The 23,392-nt window shown below is 47.6% G+C and overlaps 1 protein-coding gene across 1 annotated transcript in view; it reads right to left on the reverse strand.

Annotated features, from left to right (window-relative positions):
* The window catches only part of LOC123733378 (calphotin-like), a 56,031-nt gene that overhangs the window by 27,461 nt on the left and 5,178 nt on the right, over positions 1-23,392 (reverse strand). The window contains exons 3-5 of the mRNA XM_045712784.1: positions 9,764-9,884; positions 8,877-9,040; positions 7,510-7,612 (exon numbers count right to left, since the gene is read on the reverse strand). Coding sequence (XP_045568740.1) covers positions 7,510-7,612; positions 8,877-9,040; positions 9,764-9,884 — 388 coding nt within the window. The remainder of the gene's footprint in view (positions 1-7,509; positions 7,613-8,876; positions 9,041-9,763; positions 9,885-23,392) is intronic.

Below are 23,392 nucleotides of genomic sequence, written 5' to 3' on the forward strand. Positions count from 1 at the left end.
TCTGTATCCTACCATAGTACTGACCTGTCTCTCTGTATCCTACCATAGTACTGACCTGTCTCTCTGTATCCTACCATAGTACTGACCTGTCTCTCTGTATCCTACCATAGCACTGACCTGTCTCTCTGTATCCTACCATAGTACTGACCTGTCTCTCTGTATCCTACCATAGCACTGACCTGTATCTCTATATCCTACCATAGCACTGACCTGTCTCTCCGTATCCTACCATAGCACTGACCTGTCTCTCTGTATCCTACCATAGTACTGACCTGTATCTCTATATCCTACCATAGCACTGACCTGTCTCTCTGTATCATACCATAGTACTGACCTGTCTCTCTGTATCCTACCATAGCACTGACCTGTCTCTCTGTATCATACCATAGTACTGACCTGTCTCTCTGTATCCTACCATAGTACTGACCTGTCTCTCTGTATCCTACCATAGCACTGACCTGTCTCTCTGTATCCTACCATAGCACTGACATGTCTCTCTGTATCCTACCATAGCACTGACCTGTCTCTCTGTATCCTACCATAGTACTGACCTGTCTCTCTGTATCCTACCATAGTACTGACCTGTCTCTCTGTATCCTACCATAGTACTGACCCCTCCCCCATTATCCTACCATAGCACTGACCTGTCTCTCTGTATCCTACCATAGTACTGACCTGTCTCTCTGTATCCTACCATAGTACTGACCTGTCTCTGTATCCTACCATAGTACTGACCTGTCTCTCTGTATCCTACCATAGTACTGACCTGTCTCTCTATATCCTACCATAGTACTGACCTGTCTCTCTGTATCCTACCATAGTACTGACCTGTCTCTCTGTATCCTACCATAGCACTGACCTGTCTCTCTGTATCCTACCATAGCACTGACCTGTCTCTCTGTATCCTACCATAGTACTGACCTGTCTCTCTGTATCCTACCATAGTACTGACCTGTCTCTCTGTATCCTACCATAGCACTGACCTGTCTCTGTATCCTACCATAGCACTGACCTGTCTCTCTGTATCCTACCATAGTACTGACCTGTCTCTCTGTATCCTACCATAGTACTGACCTGTCTCTCTGTATCCTACCATAGTACTGACCTGTCTCTCTGTATCCTACCATAGTACTGACCTGTCTCTGTATCCTACCATAGTACTGACCTGTCTCTCTGTATCCTACCATAGTACTGACCTGTCTCTCTGTATCCTACCATAGTACTGACCTGTCTCTGTATCCTACCATAGTACTGACCTGTCTCTCTGTATCCTACCATAGTACTGACCTGTCTCTCTGTATCCTACCATAGCACTGACCTGTCTCTCTGTATCCTACCATAGTACTGACCTGTCTCTCTGTATCCTACCATAGTACTGACCTGTCTCTCTGTATCCTACCATAGCACTGACCTGTCTCTCTGTATCCTACCATAGTACTGACCTGTCTCTCTGTATCCTACCATAGCACTGACCTGTATCTCTATATCCTACCATAGCACTGACCTGTCTCTCTGTATCCTACCATAGCACTGACCTGTCTCTCTGTATCCTACCATAGTACTGACCTGTATCTCTATATCCTACCATAGCACTGACCTGTCTCTCTGTATCATACCATAGTACTGACCTGTCTCTCTGTATCCTACCATAGTACTGACCTGTCTCTCTGTATCCTACCATAGCACTGACCTGTCTCTCTGTATCCTACCATAGCACTGAAATGTCTCTCTGTATCCTACCATAGCACTGACCTGTCTCTCTGTATCCTACCATAGTACTGACCTGTCTCTCTGTATCCTAACCTTAGTACTGACCTGTCTCTCTGTATCCTACCATAGCACTGACCTGTCTCTCTGTATCCTACCATAGTACTGACCTGTCTCTCTGTATCCTACCATAGCACTGACCTGTATCTCTATATCCTACCATAGCACTGACCTGTCTCTCTGTATCCTACCATAGTACTGACCTGTATCTCTATATCCTACCATAGCACTGACCTGTCTCTCTGTATCCTACCATAGTATTGACCTGTCTCTCTGTATCCTACCATAGTACTGACCTGTCTCTCTGTATCCTACCATAGCACTGACCTGTATCTCTGTATCCTACCATAGCACTGACCTGTCTCTCTGTATCCTACCATAGTACTGACCTGTCTCTCTGTATCCTACCATAGTACTGACCTGTCTCTCTGTATCCTACCATAGTACTGACCTGTCTCTCTGTATCCTACCATAGTACTGACCTGTCTCTGTATCCTACCATAGTACTGACCTGTCTCTCTGTATCCTACCATAGTACTGACCTCTCTCTCTATATCCTACCATAGTACTGACCTGTCTCTCTGTATCCTACCATAGTACTGACCTGTCTCTCTGTATCCTACCATAGCACTGACCTGTCTCTCTGTATCCTACCATAGCACTGACCTGTCTCTCTGTATCCTACCATAGTACTGACCTGTATCTCTGTATCCTACCATAGTACTGACCTGTCTCTCTGTATCCTACCATAGCACTGACCTGTCTCTGTATCCTACCATAGCACTGACCTGTCTCTCTGTATCCTACCATAGTACTGACCTGTCTCTCTGTATCCTACCATAGTACTGACCTGTCTCTCTGTATCCTACCATAGTACTGACCTGTCTCTCTGTATCCTACCATAGTACTGACCTGTCTCTCTGTATCCTACCATAGTACTGACCTGTCTCTGTATCCTACCATAGTACTGACCTGTCTCTCTGTATCCTACCATAGTACTGACCTGTCTCTCTGTATCCTACCATAGTACTGACCTGTCTCTGTATCCTACCATAGTACTGACCTGTCTCTCTGTATCCTTCCATAGTACTGACCTGTCTCTCTGTATCCTACCATAGCACTGACCTGTCTCTCTGTATCCTACCATAGTACTGACCTGTCTCTCTGTATCCTACCATAGTACTGACCTGTCTCTCTGTATCCTACCATAGTACTGACCTGTCTCTGTGTATCCTACCATAGTACTCACCTGTCTCTGTATCCTACCATAGTACTGACCTGTCTCTCTGTATCCTACCATAGTACTCACCTGTCTCTGTATCCTACCATAGTACTGACCTGTCTCTCTGTATCCTACCATAGCACTGACATGTCTCTCTGTATCCTACCATAGCACTGACCTGTCTCTCTGTATCCTACCATAGCACTGACCTGTCTCTCTGTATCCTACCATAGTACTGACCTGTCTCTCTGTATCCTACCATAGCACTGACCTGTATCTCTATATCCTACCATAGCACTGACCTGTCTCTCTGTATCCTACCATAGCACTGACCTGTCTCTCTGTATCCTACCATAGTACTGACCTGTATCTCTATATCCTACCATAGCACTGACCTGTCTCTCTGTATCATACCATAGTACTGACCTGTCTCTCTGTATCCTACCATAGTACTGACCTGTCTCTCTGTATCCTACCATAGCACTGACCTGTCTCTCTGTATCCTACCATAGCACTGAAATGTCTCTCTGTATCCTACCATAGCACTGACCTGTCTCTCTGTATCCTACCATAGTACTGACCTGTCTCTCTGTATCCTAACCTTAGTACTGACCTGTCTCTCTGTATCCTACCATAGCACTGACCTGTCTCTCTGTATCCTACCATAGTACTGACCTGTCTCTCTGTATCCTACCATAGCACTGACCTGTCTCTCTATATCCTACCATAGCACTGACCTGTCTCTCTGTATCCTACCATAGCACTGACCTGTCTCTCTGTATCCTACCATAGTACTGACCTGTATCTCTATATCCTACCATAGCACTGACCTGTCTCTCTGTATCCTACCATAGTATTGACCTGTCTCTCTGTATCCTACCATAGTACTGACCTGTCTCTCTGTATCCTACCATAGCACTGACCTGTATCTCTGTATCCTACCATAGCACTGACCTGTCTCTCTGTATCCTACCATAGTACTGACCTGTCTCTCTGTATCCTACCATAGTACTGACCTGTCTCTCTGTATCCTACCATAGTACTGACCTGTCTCTGTATCCTACCATAGTACTGACCTGTCTCTCTGTATCCTACCATAGTACTGACCTGTCTCTCTGTATCCTACCATAGTACTGACCTGTCTCTCTGTATCCTACCATAGTACTGACCTGTCTCTCTGTATCCTACCATAGCACTGACCTGTCTCTCTGTATCCTACCATAGCACTGACCTGTCTCTCTGTATCCTACCATAGTACTGACCTGTATCTCTGTATCCTACCATAGTACTGACCTGTCTCTCTGTATCCTACCATAGCACTGACCTGTCTCTGTATCCTACCATAGCACTGACCTGTCTCTCTGTATCCTACCATAGTACTGACCTGTCTCTCTGTATCCTACCATAGTACTGACCTGTCTCTCTGTATCCTACCATAGTACTGACCTGTCTCTCTGTATCCTACCATAGTACTGACCTGTCTCTCTGTATCCTACCATAGTACTGACCTGTCTCTGTATCCTACCATAGTACTGACCTGTCTCTCTGTATCCTACCATAGTACTGACCTGTCTCTCTGTATCCTACCATAGTACTGACCTGTCTCTGTATCCTACCATAGTACTGACCTGTCTCTCTGTATCCTTCCATAGTACTGACCTGTCTCTCTGTATCCTACCATAGCACTGACCTGTCTCTCTGTATCCTACCATAGTACTGACCTGTCTCTCTGTATCCTACCATAGTACTGACCTGTCTCTCTGTATCCTACCATAGTACTGACCTGTCTCTGTGTATCCTACCATAGTACTCACCTGTCTCTGTATCCTACCATAGTACTGACCTGTCTCTCTGTATTCTACCACAGTACTCACCTGTCTCTGTATCCTACCATAGTACTGACCTGTCTCTCTGTATCCTACCATAGCACTGACCTGTCTCTCTGTATCCTACCATAGCACTGACCTGTCTCTCTGTATCCTACCATAGTACTGACCTGTCTCTCTGTATCCTACCATAGTACTGACCTGTCTCTCTGTATCCTACCATAGCACTGACCTGTCTCTCTGTATCCTACCATATTACTGACCTGTCTCTCTGTATCCTACCATAGCACTGACCTGTCTCTCTGTATCCTACCATAGTACTGACCTGTCTCTCTGTATCCTACCATAGTACTGACCTGTCTCTCTGTATCCTACCATAGTACTGACCTGTCTCTCTGTATCCTCCCATAGTACTGACCTGTCTCTGTATCCTACCATAGTACTGACCTGTCTCTCTGTATCCTACCATAGTACTGACCTGTCTCTCTGTATCCTACCATAGTACTGACCTCTCTCTGTATCCTACCATAGTACTGACCTGTCTCTCTGTATCCCACCATAGTACTGACCTGTCTCTCTGTATCCTACCATAGTACTGACCTGTCTCTGTATCCTACCATAGTACTGACCTGTCTCTCTGTATCCTACCATAGTACTGACCTGTCTCTCTATATCCTACCATAGCACTGACCTGTCTCTCTGTATCCTACCATAGCACTGACCTGTCTCTCTGTATCCTACCATAGTACTGACCTGTATCTCTATATCCTACCATAGCACTGACCTGTCTCTCTGTATCATACCATAGTACTGACCTGTCTCTCTGTATCCTACCATAGTACTGACCTGTCTCTCTGTATCCTACCATAGCACTGACCTGTCTCTCTGTATCCTACCATAGCACTGACATGTCTCTCTGTATCCTACCATAGCACTGACCTGTCTCTCTGTATCCTACCATAGTACTGACCTGTCTCTCTGTATCCTACCATAGTACTGACCTGTCTCTCTGTATCCTCCCATAGAACTGACCTGTCTCTCTGTATCCTACCATAGTACTGACCTGTCTCTCTGTATCCTACCATAGCACTGACCTGTCTCTCTGTATCCTACCATAGCACTGACCTGTCTCTCTGTATCCTACCATAGTACTGACCTGTATCTCTATATCCTACCATAGCACTGACCTGTCTCTCTGTATCCTACCATAGTATTGACCTGTCTCTCTGTATCCTACCATAGTACTGACCTGTCTCTCTGTATCCTACCATAGCACTGACCTGTATCTCTGTATCCTACCATAGCACTGACCTGTCTCTCTGTATCCTACCATAGTACTGACCTGTCTCTCTGTATCCTACCATAGTACTGACCTGTCTCTGTATCCTACCATAGTACTGACCTGTCTCTCTGTATCCTACCATAGTACTGACCTGTCTCTCTATATCCTACCATAGTACTGACCTGTCTCTCTGTATCCTACCATAGTACTGACCTGTCTCTCTGTATCCTACCATAGCACTGACCTGTCTCTCTGTATCCTACCATAGCACTGACCTGTCTCTCTGTATCCTACCATAGTACTGACCTGTACCTCTGTATCCTACCATAGTACTGACCTGTCTCTCTGTATCCTACCATAGCACTGACCTGTCTCTGTATCCTACCATAGCACTGACCTGTCTCTCTGTATCCTACCATAGTACTGACCTGTCTCTCTGTATCCTACCATAGTACTGACCTGTCTCTCTGTATCCTACCATAGTACTGACCTGTCTCTCTGTATCCTACCATAGTACTGACCTGTCTCTCTGTATCCTACCATAGTACTGACCTGTCTCTGTATCCTACCATAGTACTGACCTGTCTCTCTGTATCCTACCATAGTACTGACCTGTCTCTCTGTATCCTACCATAGCACTGACCTGTCTCTCTGTATCCTACCATAGTACTGACCTGTCTCTCTGTATCCTACCATAGTACTGACCTGTCTCTCTGTATCCTACCATAGTACTGACCTGTCTCTGTGTATTCTACCATAGTACTGACCTGTCTCTGTGTATCCTACCATAGTACTGACCTATCTCTCTGTATCCTACCATAGTACTCACCTGTCTCTGTATCCTACCATAGTACTGACCTGTCTCTCTGTATCCTACCATAGCACAGACCTGTCTCTCTGTATCCTACCATAGCACTGACCTGTCTCTCTGTATCCTACCATAGTACTGACCTGTCTCTCTGTATCCTACCATAGTACTGACCTGTCTCTCTGTATCCTACCATAGCACTGACCTGTCTCTCTGTATCCTACCATAGTACTGACCTGTCTCTCTGTATCCTACCATAGCACTGACCTGTCTCTCTCTATCCTACCATAGTACTGACCTGTCTCTCTGTATCCTACCATAGTACTGACCTGTCTCTGTATCCTACCATAGTACTGACCTGTCTCTCTGTATCCTACCATAGTACTGACCTGTCTCTCTGTATCCTACCATAGCACTGACCTGTCTCTCTGTATCCTACCATAGTACTGACCTGTCTCTCTGTATCCTACCATAGTACTGACCTGTCTCTGTATCCTACCATAGTACTGACCTGTCTCTCTGTATCCTACCATAGTACTGACCTGTCTCTCTGTATCCTACCATAGTACTGACCTGTCTCTCTGTATCCTACCATAGTACTGACCTGTCCATCCAGCGAGGCAGCGACAGAATCCGGTGACGTGGTCACAGCCATCACCATGACTACAGTCACAACGCCCACGACACTCCAGACCGTACATTCCATCCTGACAACAACAACATCAATATAAACAACAGCAACATCAATATTGTTACACATATCAAAATAAACATATTTCAGGCAGATAATACAGTGGCCAGTGGCTTTTAAAATGTAGTGACAGAAGAATAATTACAATGTAATAGGCTTTGTGCAAACTGCCTTCAACCAACTACACAGAACAACAAATATAAACCCAAAAGTGTAAAATGTTGGTTCCATGAGCTGAAATAAAAAATAATAAAAAAATGTTTTTCTCAAATGTTTTTTGGCACAAATTTGTTTCCGTCCCTTTTAGTGAGCATTTTATCCTTTTGCCAAGATAATCCATCCACCTGCTTGGTGTGTCATATCAAGAAACTGATTAAACAACATGATCATTACACAGGTGCACCTTGTGCTGGGGACAATAAAAGGCCACTCTACAATGTGCAGTTTTGTCACAACAACACAACACAATGGCCACAGATGTCTCAAGTTGTGAGGGAGCAGTGCAATTGGCATGCTGACTGCAGGAATGTCCACCAGAGCTGTTGCCAGAGAATTTTATGTTTATTTCTCTACCATAAGCCGCCTCCAACGTCGTTTTAGAGAATTTGTCAGTAAGTCCAACCGACCTCACAACTGCAGACAACGTGTAACCACGCCAGCCCAATTGACTGATTTCCTTACATGAATCTGTAACTCCGTAAAATCGTTGAAATTGTTGCAAGTTGTGTTTATATTTTTGTTCAGCATAGTTCCATTGTGACAGAGACACTCACAGTACAGGGTAGGAAGCAGTGTTAGGATCAGGATTAGGGTCAGGATTAGGGTCAGGATTAGGGTCAGGGTTAGGATCAGGATTAGGGTCGGGATTAGGGTTAGGATCAGGATTAGGGTCAGGATTAGGCTCAGGATTAGGCTCAGGATTAGGCTCAGGATTAGGGTCAGGATTAGGGTCAGGATTAGGGTCAGGATTAGGCTCAGGATTAGGCTCAGGATTAGGGTCAGGATTAGGCTCAGGATTAGGGTCAGGATTAGGCTCAGGATTAAGGTCAGGATTAGGGTCAGGATTAGGCTCAGGATTAGGGTCAGGATTAGGATCAGGATTAGGGTCAGGGTTAGGGTCAGGGTTAGGGTCAGGGTCAGGGTTAGGGTCAGGATTAGGGTCAGGATTAGGGTCAGGATTAGGATCAGGATTAGGGTCAGGGTTAGGGTCAGGGTTAGGGTCAGGGTCAGGATTAGGGTCAGGATTAGGCTCAGGATTAGGGTCAGGGGTCAGTACTTACAGGACAGGGTAGGAGGCAGTGCTCCCCTCGCCAGCCTGGGGAGCAGGTACAGACACCATCCATGGGGTCACAGGCTGCGCCGTTGGCACACCGACAGCTCTGATTACAGCCCAGACCCCAGCTACCACTGGAGCACAGAGTAGAGCACTCCACTCCCTGCCAGCCTGCATGGGTTGATACATGAATCAATCAGTCAGTTAATCAGTCAGTCAGTTAATCAGTCAGTCAGTCAATCAGTCAGTCAGTCAATCAGTCAGTCAGTCAGTCAATCAATCAGTCAGTCAGTCAGTCAGTAAGTCAATCAGTCAGTCAGTCAGTCAATCAGTCTGTCAGTCAATCAGTCAGTCAGTCAATCAGCCAGTCAGTCAGTCAATCAGTCAGTCAGTCAGTCAATCAGTCAGTCAGTCAGTCAGTTAATCAGTCAGTCAGTCAGTCAATCAGTCAATCAGTCAGTCAGTCAGTCAGTTAATCAGTCAGTCAGTCAGTCAATCAGTCAATCAGTCAGTCAATCAGTCAGTCAGTCAGTCAGTTAATCAGTCAGTCAGTCAGTCAATCAGTCAGTCAGTCAGTCAGTTAATCAGTCAGTCAGTCAGTCAATCAGTCAATCAGTCAGTCAATCAGTCAGTCAGTCAATCAGTCAGTCAGTCAATCAGTCGGTCAGTCAATCAGTCAGTCAATCAGTCAGTTAATCAATCAGTCGGTCAATCAGTCGGTCGGTCAGTCAGTCAATCAGTCAGTCAGTTAATCAGTCAGTCAGTCAGTCAGTCAGTCAGTCAGTCAATCAGTCAGTCAGTCAATCAGTCAGTCAGTCAGTCAGTCAGTCAGTCAGTCAGTCAATCAGTCAGTCAGTCTGTTGTATGAACTCTGTCCCCTGGGGTGTACTGCACCTTCTCTGCAGCTACAGGATCCATCGATGGGGGAGCAGGTAGCGTGGTTATGACAGGAGCAGGTAAAGGAGCAACTAGGACCGTAGAGCCCCGGAGGACACAGAGAAGAGCAGTCATCACCCTGGAGAGAGGAGGAGGAGGAGGAGGAGGAGAAGGAGGAGGAGAGAGGAGGAGGAGGGGGAGGAGGAGAGAGGAGGAGGAGGGGAGAGAAGGAGGAGGAGGAGGAGGGGGAGGAGGAGAGGAGGAGGAGGAGAGAGGAGGAGGAGGGGGAGGAGGAGGGGAGAGGAGGAGAAGAGAGGAGGAGGAGGAGGGGGAGGAGGAGAGAGGAGGGGGAGGAGGAGGAGGGGAGAGAAGGAGGAGGAGGGGGAGAGGAGGAGGAGGAGGAGGGGAGGAGGAGGAGAGAGGGGGAGAGAGGAGGAGGAGGAGGAGGGGGGAGGAGGAGGGGAGAGGAGGAGGAGGGGGAGGAGGAGGAGGGGAGAGGAGGAGGAGAGGAGGAGGAGGAGGGGAGAGGAGGAGGAGGAGGAGGGGAGAGAAGGAGGAGGAGGAGGAGGAGAGAGGAGGAGGAGGAGGGGAGGAGGAGGAGGGAGAGGAGGAGAGAGGAGGAGGAGGAGGGGAGGAGGAGGAGGGGAGAGGAGGAGAGAGGAGGAGGAGGAGGAGGGGAGGAGGAGGAGGGGAGAGGAGGAGGAGAGAGGAGGAGGAGGAGGGGAGAGGAGGAGGAGGGGAGAGAAGGAGGAGGAGGAGGAGAGAGGAGGAGTAGGAGGAAGGGAGAGGAGGAGGAGGAGGAGGAGGAGAGGAAAAGAGAAGAGGAGAGAGGAAGAGGAGTTAGTTAACAACTTGAAGAGCAACTAGGACCGTAAAGCCATGGAAGACACAGAGCATCATCTAAGAACATCACAGTGACATGGAGCTGCGAGGTTCACCGACAGGGGAGTTTGATCCTTTTGTGTGAACAGGCCAGAAAATGTGTCGTGTTGCTCCTATGCAAACGCGGTGTTCTCAGGTAGCACACGCTGCACTTCAGAGGAGAGCGGAGAACGGCATGCGAAGCGGGACAAACAGAGTAGACTCAGCAATTGATGTTGCGCCATTCACAGAGGTCTGAATACTTTCTGAATGAACAATAGATCTTTAATAATACCATATCAGTATCATTAGCTTTTTTAAAAACAATTCAATCTGTTTTTTTTAATTATTTTTTTTTATTATATTTTGGACAAGAGAGAGGCTATCTCTCCTCTAGCTGACCTTATTGTTCCTGCAGAGAGGAGGATTCACGTCTTTCATTGAATGTTTTCATCATTTATCTGCGCATAAAGTCGTCGAAAAGCCCTTATGCAAATTTGTGAGCCAAATAAACGGTCTCTCTTACCGATGCGATTCGGTTTGGCTACCGACGAGTCACTCTCTTTTAACGTCCTTGTCTGTCTGGCAAGTCCTCATGGACTTCATATCGAAAAATACAAAACAAGAATCTTTAGTTCACTTGCTATACCGTGAACATTACTGTATAACTAACTACGTTGTATGATTTATGAATGGGATATGAGATGGACTTTATTCAGTCAGGTTTTGACACCATTTCTAAACTAGTCAAGCTGTTTCATCCATCAAAGCACAATAAACCTAACCAACGGCATTTTTGTGGCTGCATATTGAAACACGGGGTATAAAATAATCTGTCAGAAAACAATAGACTAAGTGGATTTGAACTCGTCGTTACCACGTTATAACGGACGTGCAAATGGACTCAGAGAGACGACGGAGGAGCGTCATGCTCTCTCTCCCGCCGTATAAAGGAATCTCGACTGCAACGGCGAACACGACACACCCAGGAACCGAGAGCCGGGACGGCTGAGTTTCCTTGTCATCGCTCACTTTGTGACTGACAGGCGCCTGACCAATCAATAGATCGCTAGAAGATGCCTATTGGTCATTCTAGCGGGAGATGGAATTGAAAAATAGCCTGGTTTATTTAAATGTGAAAAAAGTAGCCGGCTGAAAATGTGTCTGTAATCGGTTGTATGGCCAACAGGTGGCGCTGGTGGAAAACACCCCTCCAACCCTCATCCCTCCACTCCTCCATCTCTCCTCCCCTCCACTCCTCCATCACTCCTCCCCTCCACTCCTCCAACCCTCATCCCTCCACTCCTCCATCCCTCCTCCCCTCCACTCCTCCATCACTCCTCCCCTCCACTCCTCCATCCCTCCTCCCCTCCACTCCTCCATCACTCCTCCCCTCCACTCCTCCAACCCTCATCCCTCCACTCCTCCATCCCTCCTTCCCTCCACTCCTCCATCACTCCTCCCCTCCACTCCTCCATCACTCCTCCCCTCCACTCCTCCAACCCTCATCCCTCCACTCCTCCATCCCTCCTCCCCTCCACTCCTCCATCACTCCTCCCCTCCACTCCTCCATCCCTCCTTCCCTCCACTCCTCCATCACTCCTCCCCTCCAATCCTCCATCGCTCCTCCCCTCCACTCCTCCATCCCTCCTCCCCTCCACTCCTCCATCACTCCTCCCCTCCACTCCTCCATCCCTCCTCCCCTCCACTCCTCCATCACTCCTCCCCTCCACTCCTCCAACCCTCCTTCCCTCCACTCCTCCATCCCTCCTCCCCTCCACTCCTCCATCACTCCTCCCCTCCACTCCTCCATCCCTCCTCCCCTCCACTCCTCCATCACTCCTCCCCTCCACTCCTCCAACCCTCATCCCTCCACTCCTCCATCCCTCCTCCCCTCCACTCCTCCATCACTCCTCCCCTCCACTCCTCCATCCCTCCTTCCCTCCACTCCTCCATCCCTCCTTCCCTCCACTCCTCCATCCCTCCTTCCCTCCACTCCTCCATCCCTCCTCCCCTCCACTCCTCCATCACTCCTTCCCTCCACTCCTCCATCCCTCCTTCCCTCCACTCCTCCTTCCCTCCTCCCTTCCACTACTCCATCCCTCCTTCCCTTCATCCCTCCTTCCCTCCACTCCTCCATCCCTCCTTCCCTCCACTCCTCCATCACTCCATCCCTCCTTCCCTTCATCCCTCCTTCCCTCCACTCCACTCCTCCACTCCACTCCTCCATCACTCCATCCCTCCTTCCCTTCATCCCTCCTTCCCTCCACTCCTCCATCCCTCCTCCCCTCCACTCCTCCATCACTCCTTCCCTCCACTCCTCCACTCCTCCTTCCCTCCTCCCCTCCACTCCTCCATCACTCCATCCCTCCTTCCCCTCCACTCCTCCTTCCCTCCTCCCCTCCACTTCTCCTTCCCTTCATCCCTCCATCCATCCTTCCCTTCAATCCCTCATCCCCTCCACTCCTCCTTCCCTCCACTCATCCATCCCTACATCCCTTCATCCCTCCACTCCTCCATCCCTCCCTCCTTCCCTTCATCCCTCCACCCGGTCCTCTCCTCTGTAGTCACACCAGGCCAGCGTCATTATAATTCCTCTGCTTTAAAATGGCTGAGCACAGCAGCACCTATAAAGATCTCTCTCTCTCTCTCTCTCTCTCTCTCTCTCTCTCTCTCTCTCTCTCTCTCTCTCTCTCTCTCTCTCTCTCTCTCTCTCTCTCTCTCTCTCTCTCTCTCTCTCTCTCTCTCTCTCTCTCTCTCTCTCTCTCTCTCTCTATCTCTCTCTCAGCCCTGATGATCATAGCCCTGTGTCTGTGGGTCCCCTCCCCTCCATCTCTCTCTCTCTCTCTCTCTCCTCTCTCTCTCTCTCAGCCCTGATGATCATAGCCCTGTGTCTGTGGGTCCCCTCCCCTCCATCTCTCTCTCTCCTCTCTCTTCTCTGTCCTGAGTGACAGCTGACAGCATGATTTAGAGTACTAATTAGCGCCACAGAAGAGTCCTGTGTGTCTGGGGAGTCCCTCCTCGCTCCTACTCGCCCCTGAGCCTCCTCTGTGCCTCTCCTCACCGGGACTCTCTGCTCTCTGCTCTGCATGCCACGCGGCTGTCAGCTCAGCACTGTGTGTGTCCGCTCATCTTGACAGAGTTTAAACGGAGGAGAGGAAAGGACACTGGACGCCAGGGGCAGAACATGGTGCATCTTAAAGGGTCTCTCATCTTCCTCCTCCTCTCCCCTTCTTCCTCCTCTCCCTTTCCTCCTCCTCCTCTCCTCCTCCCTACTCCTCTCCTCCTCTCCCCTTCCTTCTCCTCTCCTCCTCTCCCCTTCATTCTTCTCTCCTCCTCCCCCCTCTCCCCTTCCTCCTCCTCTCCTCCTCCTCCCTCCTCCTCCTCCTCTCTCCCTTCCCTCCGCGCCCTACATGAAAGCTTCGGTCTGGGAATGACATTTTTATCAATCAGTTCACAGTAGCCTTTGTTCTGTTCTCAAAATGATGGCTTTAATACTGCTAACAATGGCACTTCTACTCTGTTCCCATTGTTATCTAAGGGCTGAGAGGAGAGAGGGTGTGGTGATGGGGAGGAAGAGAAGGAGAAAGCAGAGGAAGATGAGGAGGAGGAGGGGGAGGAATAGGAGGAAGAAAGGGGAAGAGGAGGGGGAAGAAGTGGAGGAGATGGTGGATGAGGAGGAGGAGGAGGTGGAAGAGAAGGAGGCTGGAAGAGGAGGAGGTAGAGGAGGAGAAGGTGGAGGTGGTGGAGGTAGAGGAGAAGGAGGTGGAAGAGAAGGAGGTGGAAGAGGAGGAGGTGGAGAAAGAGGAGGAGGAGGAGGAGGAGGAGGAGAAGGAGGAGGTGGAAGAGGAGGTGGAGGAGAAAGAGGAGGAGGAGGAGGAGGAGAAGGAGGAGGTGGAAGAGGACGAGGTGGAGAAAGAGGAGGAGGTGGTGAAGGAGGAGAAGGAGGAGAAGGTGGAGGAGAAGGAGGTGGAAGAGGAGGAGGTAGAGGAGGAGGAGGTGGAGGTGGTGGAGGTAGAGGAGAAGGAGGTGGAAGAGAAGGAGGTGGAAGAGGAGGAGGTGGAGAAAGAGGAGGAGGAGGAGGAGGAGGAGGAGAAGGAGGAGGTGGAAGAGGAGGAGGTGGAGAAAGAGGAGGAGGTGGTGAAGGAGGAGAAGGTGGAGGAGAAGGAGGTGGAGGAGAAAGAGGAGGCTGAGGAGAAGTAGGAGAAGGTGGAGGAGAAGGAGGAGGTGGAAGAGGAGGAGGTGGAGAAAGAGGAGGAGGTGGTGAAGGAGGTAGAGTAGGAGGAGAAGGAGGTTTCCCTGTTGTCATGGCAACGGGTCACAAATCTTGCTGCTGTGATGGCACACTGTGGTATTTCACTTAACAGATATGGGAGTTTATCAAAATTGGATTTGTTTTCTAATTCTTTGTGGATCTGTGTAATCTGAGGGAATATGTGTCTCTAATATGGTCATACATTTGGCAGGAGGTTAGGAAGTGCAGCTCAGTTTCCACCTCATTTTGTGGGCAGTGTGCACATAGCCTGTCTTCTCTTGAGACCTTTCTCAATAGCAAGGCTATGCTCACTGAGTCTGTACATAGTCAAAGCTTTCCTTAAATTTGGGTCAGTCACAGTGGTCAGGTATTCTGCCACTGTGTTCTCTCTGTTTAGGGACAAATAGCATTCTAGTTTGCTCTGGTTTTTTTGTTAATTGTTTCTAATGTGTCAAGTAATTATATTTTAGTTTTCTCATGATTTGGTTGGGGCTAATTGTGTTTCTGTCCTGGGGCTCTGTGGGGTCTGTTTGTGTTTGTGAACAGAGACCCAGGACCAGCTTGCTTAGGGGACTCTTCTCCAGGTTCATCTCTCTGTAGGTGATGGCTTTGTTATGGAAGGTGTGGGAATCACTTCCTTTTAGGTGGTTGTAGAATTTAACGTCTCTTTTCTGGATTTTGATAATTAGCTGGTATCGGCCTAATTCTGCTCTGCATGCATTATTTGGTGTTTTACATTGTCCACTGAGGATATTTTTGCAGAATTCTGCATGCAGAGTCTCAATATGGTGTTTGTCCCATTTTGTGAATTCTTGGTTGGTGAGCGGACCCCGGACCTCACAACCATAAAGGGCAATGGGTTCTATAACTGATTCAAGTATTTTTAGCCAGATCCTAATTGGTATGACAAATTTTATATTCCTTTTGATGGCGTAGAAGGCCCTTCTTGCATTGTCTCTCAGATCGTTCACAGCTCTGTGGAAACTACCTGTGGTGCTGATATTTAGGCCGAGGTATGTATAGTTTTCTGTGTGCTCCAGGGCAACGACGTCTAGATGGAATTTGTATTCGTGATCCTGGCAACTGGACCTTTTTTGGAACACCATTATTTTTGTCTTACTGAGATTTACTGTCTGACAGGTCTGACAGAATCTGTGCAGAAGATCTAGGTGCTGCTGTAGGCCCTCCTTGGTTGGGTACAGAAACACCAGATCATCAGCAAACAGTAGACATTTGACTTCAGATTCTAGTAGGGTGAGACCGGGTGCTGCAGACTGTTCTAGTGCCCTCGCCAATTCGTTGATATATATGTTGAAGAGGGTGGGGCTCAAGCTGCATCCCTGTCTCACCCCACGGCCCTGTGGAAAGAAATGTGAGTGTTTTTTGCCTATTTTAACCGCGCACTTGTTGTTTGTGTACATGGATTTTATAATATTGTATGTTTTCCCCCAACACCACTTTTCATCGATTTGTATAGCAATTTAACCTGCAGATAAAACCATCACAATACTGAGAGTGTTTACGTTTCTACAAGGATTTGGGTGTTTTTGGAGCATTTGTTCATGTTTTTTCAGGGCCCCCACAATGAGGAAGTGATACATTTGAACATCTTGGCCATGTTCTGTTATAATCTCCACCCGGCACAGCCAGAAGAGGACTGGCCACCCCTCATAGCCTGGTTCCTCTCTAGGTTTCTTCCTAGGTTTTGGCCTTTCTAGGGAGTTTTTCCTAGTCACCTTGCTTCTACACCTGCATTGCTTGCTGTTTGGGGTTTTAGGCTGGGTTTCCGTAACATCACTTTGAGATATCAGCTGATGTAAGAAGGGCTTTATAAATACATTTTGATTTGATTCACTGTTTGGGGTAAGTTTAACAAAAACAAGTGAAATCACATAAAAGTTGTCTGGACTTTTCTATAATATACATATAACCTGCCCATCAAACATAGAGATTTGGTTGTAAAGAAAGAACTCAATACTACTGACCTAGTGATTGGTTTAGTGATTGGTTTAGTGATTGGTTTAGTGATTGGTTTAGTGATTGGTTTAGTGATTGGCCTAGTGATTGGCCTAAATGATTGGTTTAGTGATTGGCCTAGTGATTGGTTTAGTGATTGGTTTAGTGATTGACCTAGTGATTGGCCTAGTGATTGGTTTAGTGATTGGTTTAGTGATTGGTTTAGTGATTGGTTTAGTGATTGGTTTAGCCACTCAGGGACTATAGTGCTTCCCTTTTTTATTTATTAATTAAAAAAAAGGTTTTATTTTAATATCCGAAACATATAATATACTTGCAGTGAAGCCGCTCAACAGCTACATCATACCAGTCATCCAACAGACTCCCATTCAGAGAGACACACAGAAGCATCCAGGGTTAATAACTACATCCTACCAGTCATCCAACAGATTCCCATTCAGAGAGACACACAGAAGCATCCAGGGTCAATGCCCTGCTCAAGGGTTCGTTGACAGATCTCCCACCAGGCCAAAAAACATGAACCCTGAACCCTCCAAGATCCCCCCCCACAGTTCCCCAATAGCTGCTCCCTCAACCCTCCAAGATCCCTCCCACAGTTCCCCAATAGCTGTTCCTCAACCCTCCAAGATCCTCCCACAGTTCCCCAATAGCTGTCCCTAAACCCTCCAAGATCCCCCCCACAGTTCCCCAATAGCTGTTCCTCAACCCTCCAAGATCCTCCCACAGTTCCCCAATAGCTGTCCCTAAACCCTCCAAGATCCCCCCACAGTTCCCCAATAGCTGTTCCTCAACCCTCCAAGATCCCCCCACAGTTCCCCAATAGCTGTTCCTCCCTCCAAGATCCCCCCCACAGTTCCCCAATAGCTGTCCCTCAACCATTCAAGATCCCTCCCACAGTTCCCCAATAGCTGTTCCTCAACCCTCCAGGATCCCCCCCCACAGTTCCCCAATAGCTGCTCCCTCAACCCTCCAAGATCCCTCCCACAGTTCCCCAATAGCTGTTCCTCAACCCTCCAGGATCCCCCCCACAGTTCCCCAATAGCTGCTCCCTCAACCCTCCAAGATCCCTCCCACAGTTCCCCAATAGCTGTTCCTCAACCCTCCAGGATCCCCCCACAGTTCCCCAATAGCTGCTCCCTCAACCCTCCAAGATCCCTCCCACAGTTCCCCAATAGCTGTTCCTCAACCCTCCCGGATCCCCCCACAGTTCCCCAATAGCTGCTCCCTCAACCCTCCAAGATCCCCCCCACAGTTCCCCAATAGCTGCTCCCTCAACCCTCCAAGATCCCCCCAATAGCTGTTCCTCAACCCTCCAATATCCCCCAATAGCTGCTCCCTCAACCCTCCAAGATCCCCCCACAGTTCCCCAATAGCTGCTCCCTCAACCCTCGAGGATCCCCCCACAGTTCCCCAATAGCTGCTCCCTCAACCCTCGAGGATCCCCCCACAGTTCCCCAATAGCTGCTCCCTCAACCCTCCAGGATCCCCCCACAGTTCCCCAATAGCTGCCCCCTCAACCCTCCAAGATCCCCCCCACAGTTCCCCAATAGCTGCTCCCTCAACCCTCCAAGATCCCCCCACAGTTCCCCAATAGCTGCTCCCTCAACCCTCCGAGATCCCCCCACAGTTCCCCAATAGCTGCTCCCTCAACCCTCCGAGATCCCCCCACAGTTCCCCAATAGCTGCTCCCTCAACCCTCCAAGATCCCCCCACAGATCCCCAATAGCTGCTCCCTCAACCCTCCAAGATCCCCCAACAGTTCCCCAATAGCTGCTCCCTCAACCCTCCAAGATCCCCCCACAGTTCCCCAATAGCTGCTCCCTCAACCCTCCGAGATCCCCCCACAGTTCCCCAATAGCTGCTCCCTCAACCCTCCAAGATCCCCCCACAGATCCCCAATAGCTGCTCCCTCAACCCTCCAAGATCCCCCAACAGTTCCCCAATAGCTGCTCCCTCAACCCTCCAAGATCCCCCCACAGTTCCCCAATAGCTGCTCCCTCAACCCTCCAAGATCCCCCCACAGTTCCCCAATAGCTGCTCCCTCAACCCTCCAAGATCCCCCCACAGTTCCCCAATAGCTGCTCCCTCAACCCTCCAAGATCCCCCCACAGTTCCCCAATAGCTGCTCCCTCAACCCTCCAAGATCCCCCCACAGTTCCCCAATAGCTGCTCCCTCAACCCTCCAAGATCCCCCCACAGTTCCCCAATAGCTGCTCCCTCAACCCTCCAAGATCCCCCCACAGTTCCCCAATAGCTGCTCCCTCAACCCTCCAAGATCCCCCCCACAGTTCCCCAATAGCTGCCTCCTCAACCCTCCAAGATCCCCCCACAGTTCCCCAATAGCTGCTCCCTCAACCCTCCAAGATCCCCCCACAGTTCCCCAATAGCTGCTCCCTCAACCCTCCAAGAACCCCTCCACAGTTCCCCAATAGCTGCTCCCTCAACCCTCCAAGATCCCCCCCACAGTTCCCCAATAGCTGCTCCCTCAACCCTCCAAGATCCCTCCCACAGTTCCCCAATAGCTGCTCCCTCAACCCTCCAAGATCCCCCCACAGTTCCCCAATAGCTGCTCCCTCAACCCTCCAAGATCCCCCCACAGTTCCCCAATAGCTGCTCCCTCAACCCTCCAAGATCCCCCCACAGTTCCCCAATAGCTGCTCCCTCAACCCTCCAAGATCCCCCCACAGTTCCCCAATAGCTGCCTCCTCAACCCTCCAAGATCCCCCCACAGTTCCCCAATAGCTGCTCCCTCAACCCTCCAAGATCCCCCCACAGTTCCCCAATAGCTGCTCCCTCAACCCTCCAAGAACCCCTCCACAGTTCCCCAATAGCTGCTCCCCTAAACCATTCGAGACCCCTCCACCGCCCCCGCAAGAAGAAAAATAAAAAATACTATTATATTCCCCAAGAACCCCCATAATGCACCAACAACCAAGAGAATGAACTAAAGAGAAAAAAGGAAATTACATAAGAAAACGGCAAACAACAATGCAAATGTTTTTTTAATTTTTTATAAATAAATACATTTAAAACCTCAACATCAAGGACAACTGAAATCATAACAGCAACGCCGACTGTATATGTTTGTGTGCATGTCTGGCACTATTACATGTATGTGTGTGTTCTTGTATGTGTTTATTTGAATGAGAGTGTGTGTATATGCATGTGTACAAACACCTGCACGGCATCAGCCTCGGGCAAACCGGCATTAGTTGTAAAAACACTGCCACTCAGTGTCATTCAAATGTACTTTTTATTATGTTTTATTTATTTATTTACTTTTATCTTTGACCATCATTCTATCTCCCACACAGCAACTCCACGCCCACTTGTCTCCAATTCCACATGCCAACCCTCAGCTTCCCTCAGCCCATCCCATCTGTCTCTGCTGGCCACTCACTTCAGGTTTCAACCCATACCAACCCTCAGCTTCCCTCAGCCCATCCCATCTATCTCTGCTGGCCACCCACTTCCTGTTTCAACCCATCCCAACCCTCAGCTTCCCTCAGCCCATCCCATCTGTCTCTGCTGGCCACCCACTTCCTGTTCCAACCCATCCCAACCCTCAGCTTCCCTCAGCCCATCCATCTATCTCTGCTGGCCACCCACTTCCTGTTTCAACCCATCCCAACCCTCAGCTTCCCTCAGCCCATCCCATCTATCTCTGCTGGCCACCCACTTCCTGTTTCAACCCATCCCAACCCTCAGCTTCCCTCAGCCCATCCCATCTATCTCTGCTGGCCACCCACTTCCTGTTTCAACCCATTCCAACCCTCAGCTTCCCTCAGCCCATCCCATCTATCTCTGCTGGCCACCCACTTCGGGTTTCTACGCAACACATATCTTTCAACTATGCTGTGATGTTTAACGTACAATTTCAATCTATCTAATCGAATAGAACCAACAGATTGCGAGTTGAAGATAAATACTTTTACTAAGAGTATTAGTATATTAGTAATTGACTGACCCGGTCTCTCCAGATCTCCTAACAGTGCTATTTCTAGGGTCAATTTTAGATTTTCAGCATTTTCAGCCATTACTGAACCTGAGGAGACCAGAAACAGGCTACCTGAGAGCAATACCAAAATAAATGGTCTATTGATTCTGTAACCTCACAACAAATTCTGCAGAGCTTCAATGATTTTATGCCCCAAATATTCAAAATTTTGTTGGTGGCAAGAATTATATATAATCATTTTAGCTGAAAAGTCTTTTATCTTGCATTGTTTTATATATCAACTCATACACCCTGTACCATGGAATCGATACATCAAAAATCTCTTCCCAACTATTTTGCAGTCTGTATGGCACAGTTGTCAACATCCTGGTCCTCAAATAAAACTGGTATACTTACCTATTTATGCTATTTTTATTCCTCCGCCAGTTTTGATCCTTTATATTGGGCAGACAGACCAGTTCCCTACATCCTGCCGCTGCCACCTGACTCCTCCATTTTTGGGGTAATGCTGTAATCAATTGGTTGCACTCTTGGATTGAGCAGACCTTTCCGTACAATTCTGATAACTCCATGAAGGACATAACTCTACCATTCCAATTTACAGTATCATTTAACTTCTCTAGGGTAGGGGGCAGTATTTTGACGTCCGGATGAAAAAGTGTGCCCGTAGTAAACTGCCTGCTACCCAGACCCAGAAACTAAGATATGCATATGATTAGTAGATTTGGATAGAACACACTCTGAAGCTTCCAAAACTGTTTGAATGATGTCTGTGAGTATAACAGAACTCATATGGCAGGCAAAAACCTGAGATAAATCCAACCAGGAAGTTGAAAATCTGAGGCTTGTAGTTTTTTTTTATTAATTCCCTTTTCAAACTACAGTGACGGAAGAGAATGAGAATTACAGTCATTTCAACCAGGTGTCTGGCTGAGTGCCATTAGATCGTTCATGCGCATGGCCGTCAGCGCGAGGTGCTTTCTTTTTCCTTTCTGAAGACAAAGGATTTGTCCGGTTGGAATATTATCGAAGATGTATGATAAAAAACATCCTAAAGATTGATGCTATACATCGTTTGACATGTTTCTACAAACTGTAGTATAACTTTTTGGACATTTTCGTCTCAACAAAATGCGCGAGCATGGCGCATTTGGATAACTCGTCTGAACGCGCAAACAAAACTGAGTTATTTGGATATTAATATGGACATTATCGAAACAAAACAAACATTTATGGTGGAACTGGGATTCCTGGGAGTGCATTCCGATGAAGATCATCAAAGGTAAGTGAATATTTATAACACTATTTCTGACTTTTTTTGACTCCAACATGGCGCCTTTCTATAATGGCGGTTGTTGTTGTCTGAGCGCTGTACTCAGATTATTGCAAAGTGTGCTTTCCCCGTGAAGCTTTTTTTGAAATCTGTCACAGCGGTTGCATTAAGGAGATGTTCATCTATAATTCTTTCAATAACTGTTCTATATTTTATCAACGTTTATGATGAGTATTTCTGTAAATTGATGTTCTCATTCACCGGAGGTTTTGGGAGGCAAAACATTTCTGAACCTTACACGCCAATGTAAAATGGGTTTTTTGGATATAAATATGAACTTGATCGAGCAAAACATACATGTATTGTGTAACATGAAGTCCTATGAGTGCCATCTGATGAAAATCATCAAAGGTTAGTGATTAATTTTAGCTGTATTTCTGGTTTTTGTGACTCCTCTCCTTGCTTGGAAAATGGCTGTGTTTTTTCTTGTTTACGTGCTGTCCTAACATAATCTAATATTATGCTTTCGCCGTAAATCCTTTTTGAAATCGGACACTGTGGTTAGATTAAGGAGAATTTTATCTTTAAAATGGTGTATAATAGTTCTATGTTTGAGAAATTTGAATTATGAGATTTTCGTTGTTTTGAATTTGGCGCTCTGCTATTTCACTGGCTGTTGAATAGTGTGTCCCCGCAGGTGTACATACCCAAGAGAGGTTAAGAACAAAATACCCTTTTCAAACATCTTTTTCATGAATACAGGTATTTTATCAACCAGCACATTTGCATTCAGCCATAATATTTGTTGTAATATTTGTTCCATCTTTTCAGGGGCATGAAATTGAAATTGTAGCCAGCTCTGCAATGCTTGTTTGAAAAAGAGAGATACTTTGAAAAAAGTATCATTTTCAATTAATCGAGAGACATGGCAATCTGCACAAAGGCAAAAAGGCAATTTTTTAACAATGGATGAGCTTTTCTTGTTAATCTACTTGAGAACCATTTAGGGTTCAAGTAAAACTTTTTGAATAAGTGAATCTTTTAGAGAGAGGTTTAGTGCTTTTATATTTAATAATCTCAACCCACCCAGTTCATATTCAGTATATAGATAGGCACGTTTTATTTTGTCTGGTTTAGCGTCCCAGATAAAGTTAAATATTTTTTGCTCATATGATTTGAAAAACGAATAATCAGGAGTAGGCAGCGCCATAAGTAAGTGAGTAAACTGAGATATGACGAAGGAGTTAATCAGGGCAATTTTTCCATAAATAGACAGGTATTTACCTCCATGGTTGCAGGATCTTGTCTATTTTTACAAGTTTT

This window comes from Salmo salar, unplaced genomic scaffold, assembly GCF_905237065.1.
Source record: "Salmo salar unplaced genomic scaffold, Ssal_v3.1, whole genome shotgun sequence".
Classification (NCBI taxonomy): domain Eukaryota; kingdom Metazoa; phylum Chordata; class Actinopteri; order Salmoniformes; family Salmonidae; genus Salmo; species Salmo salar.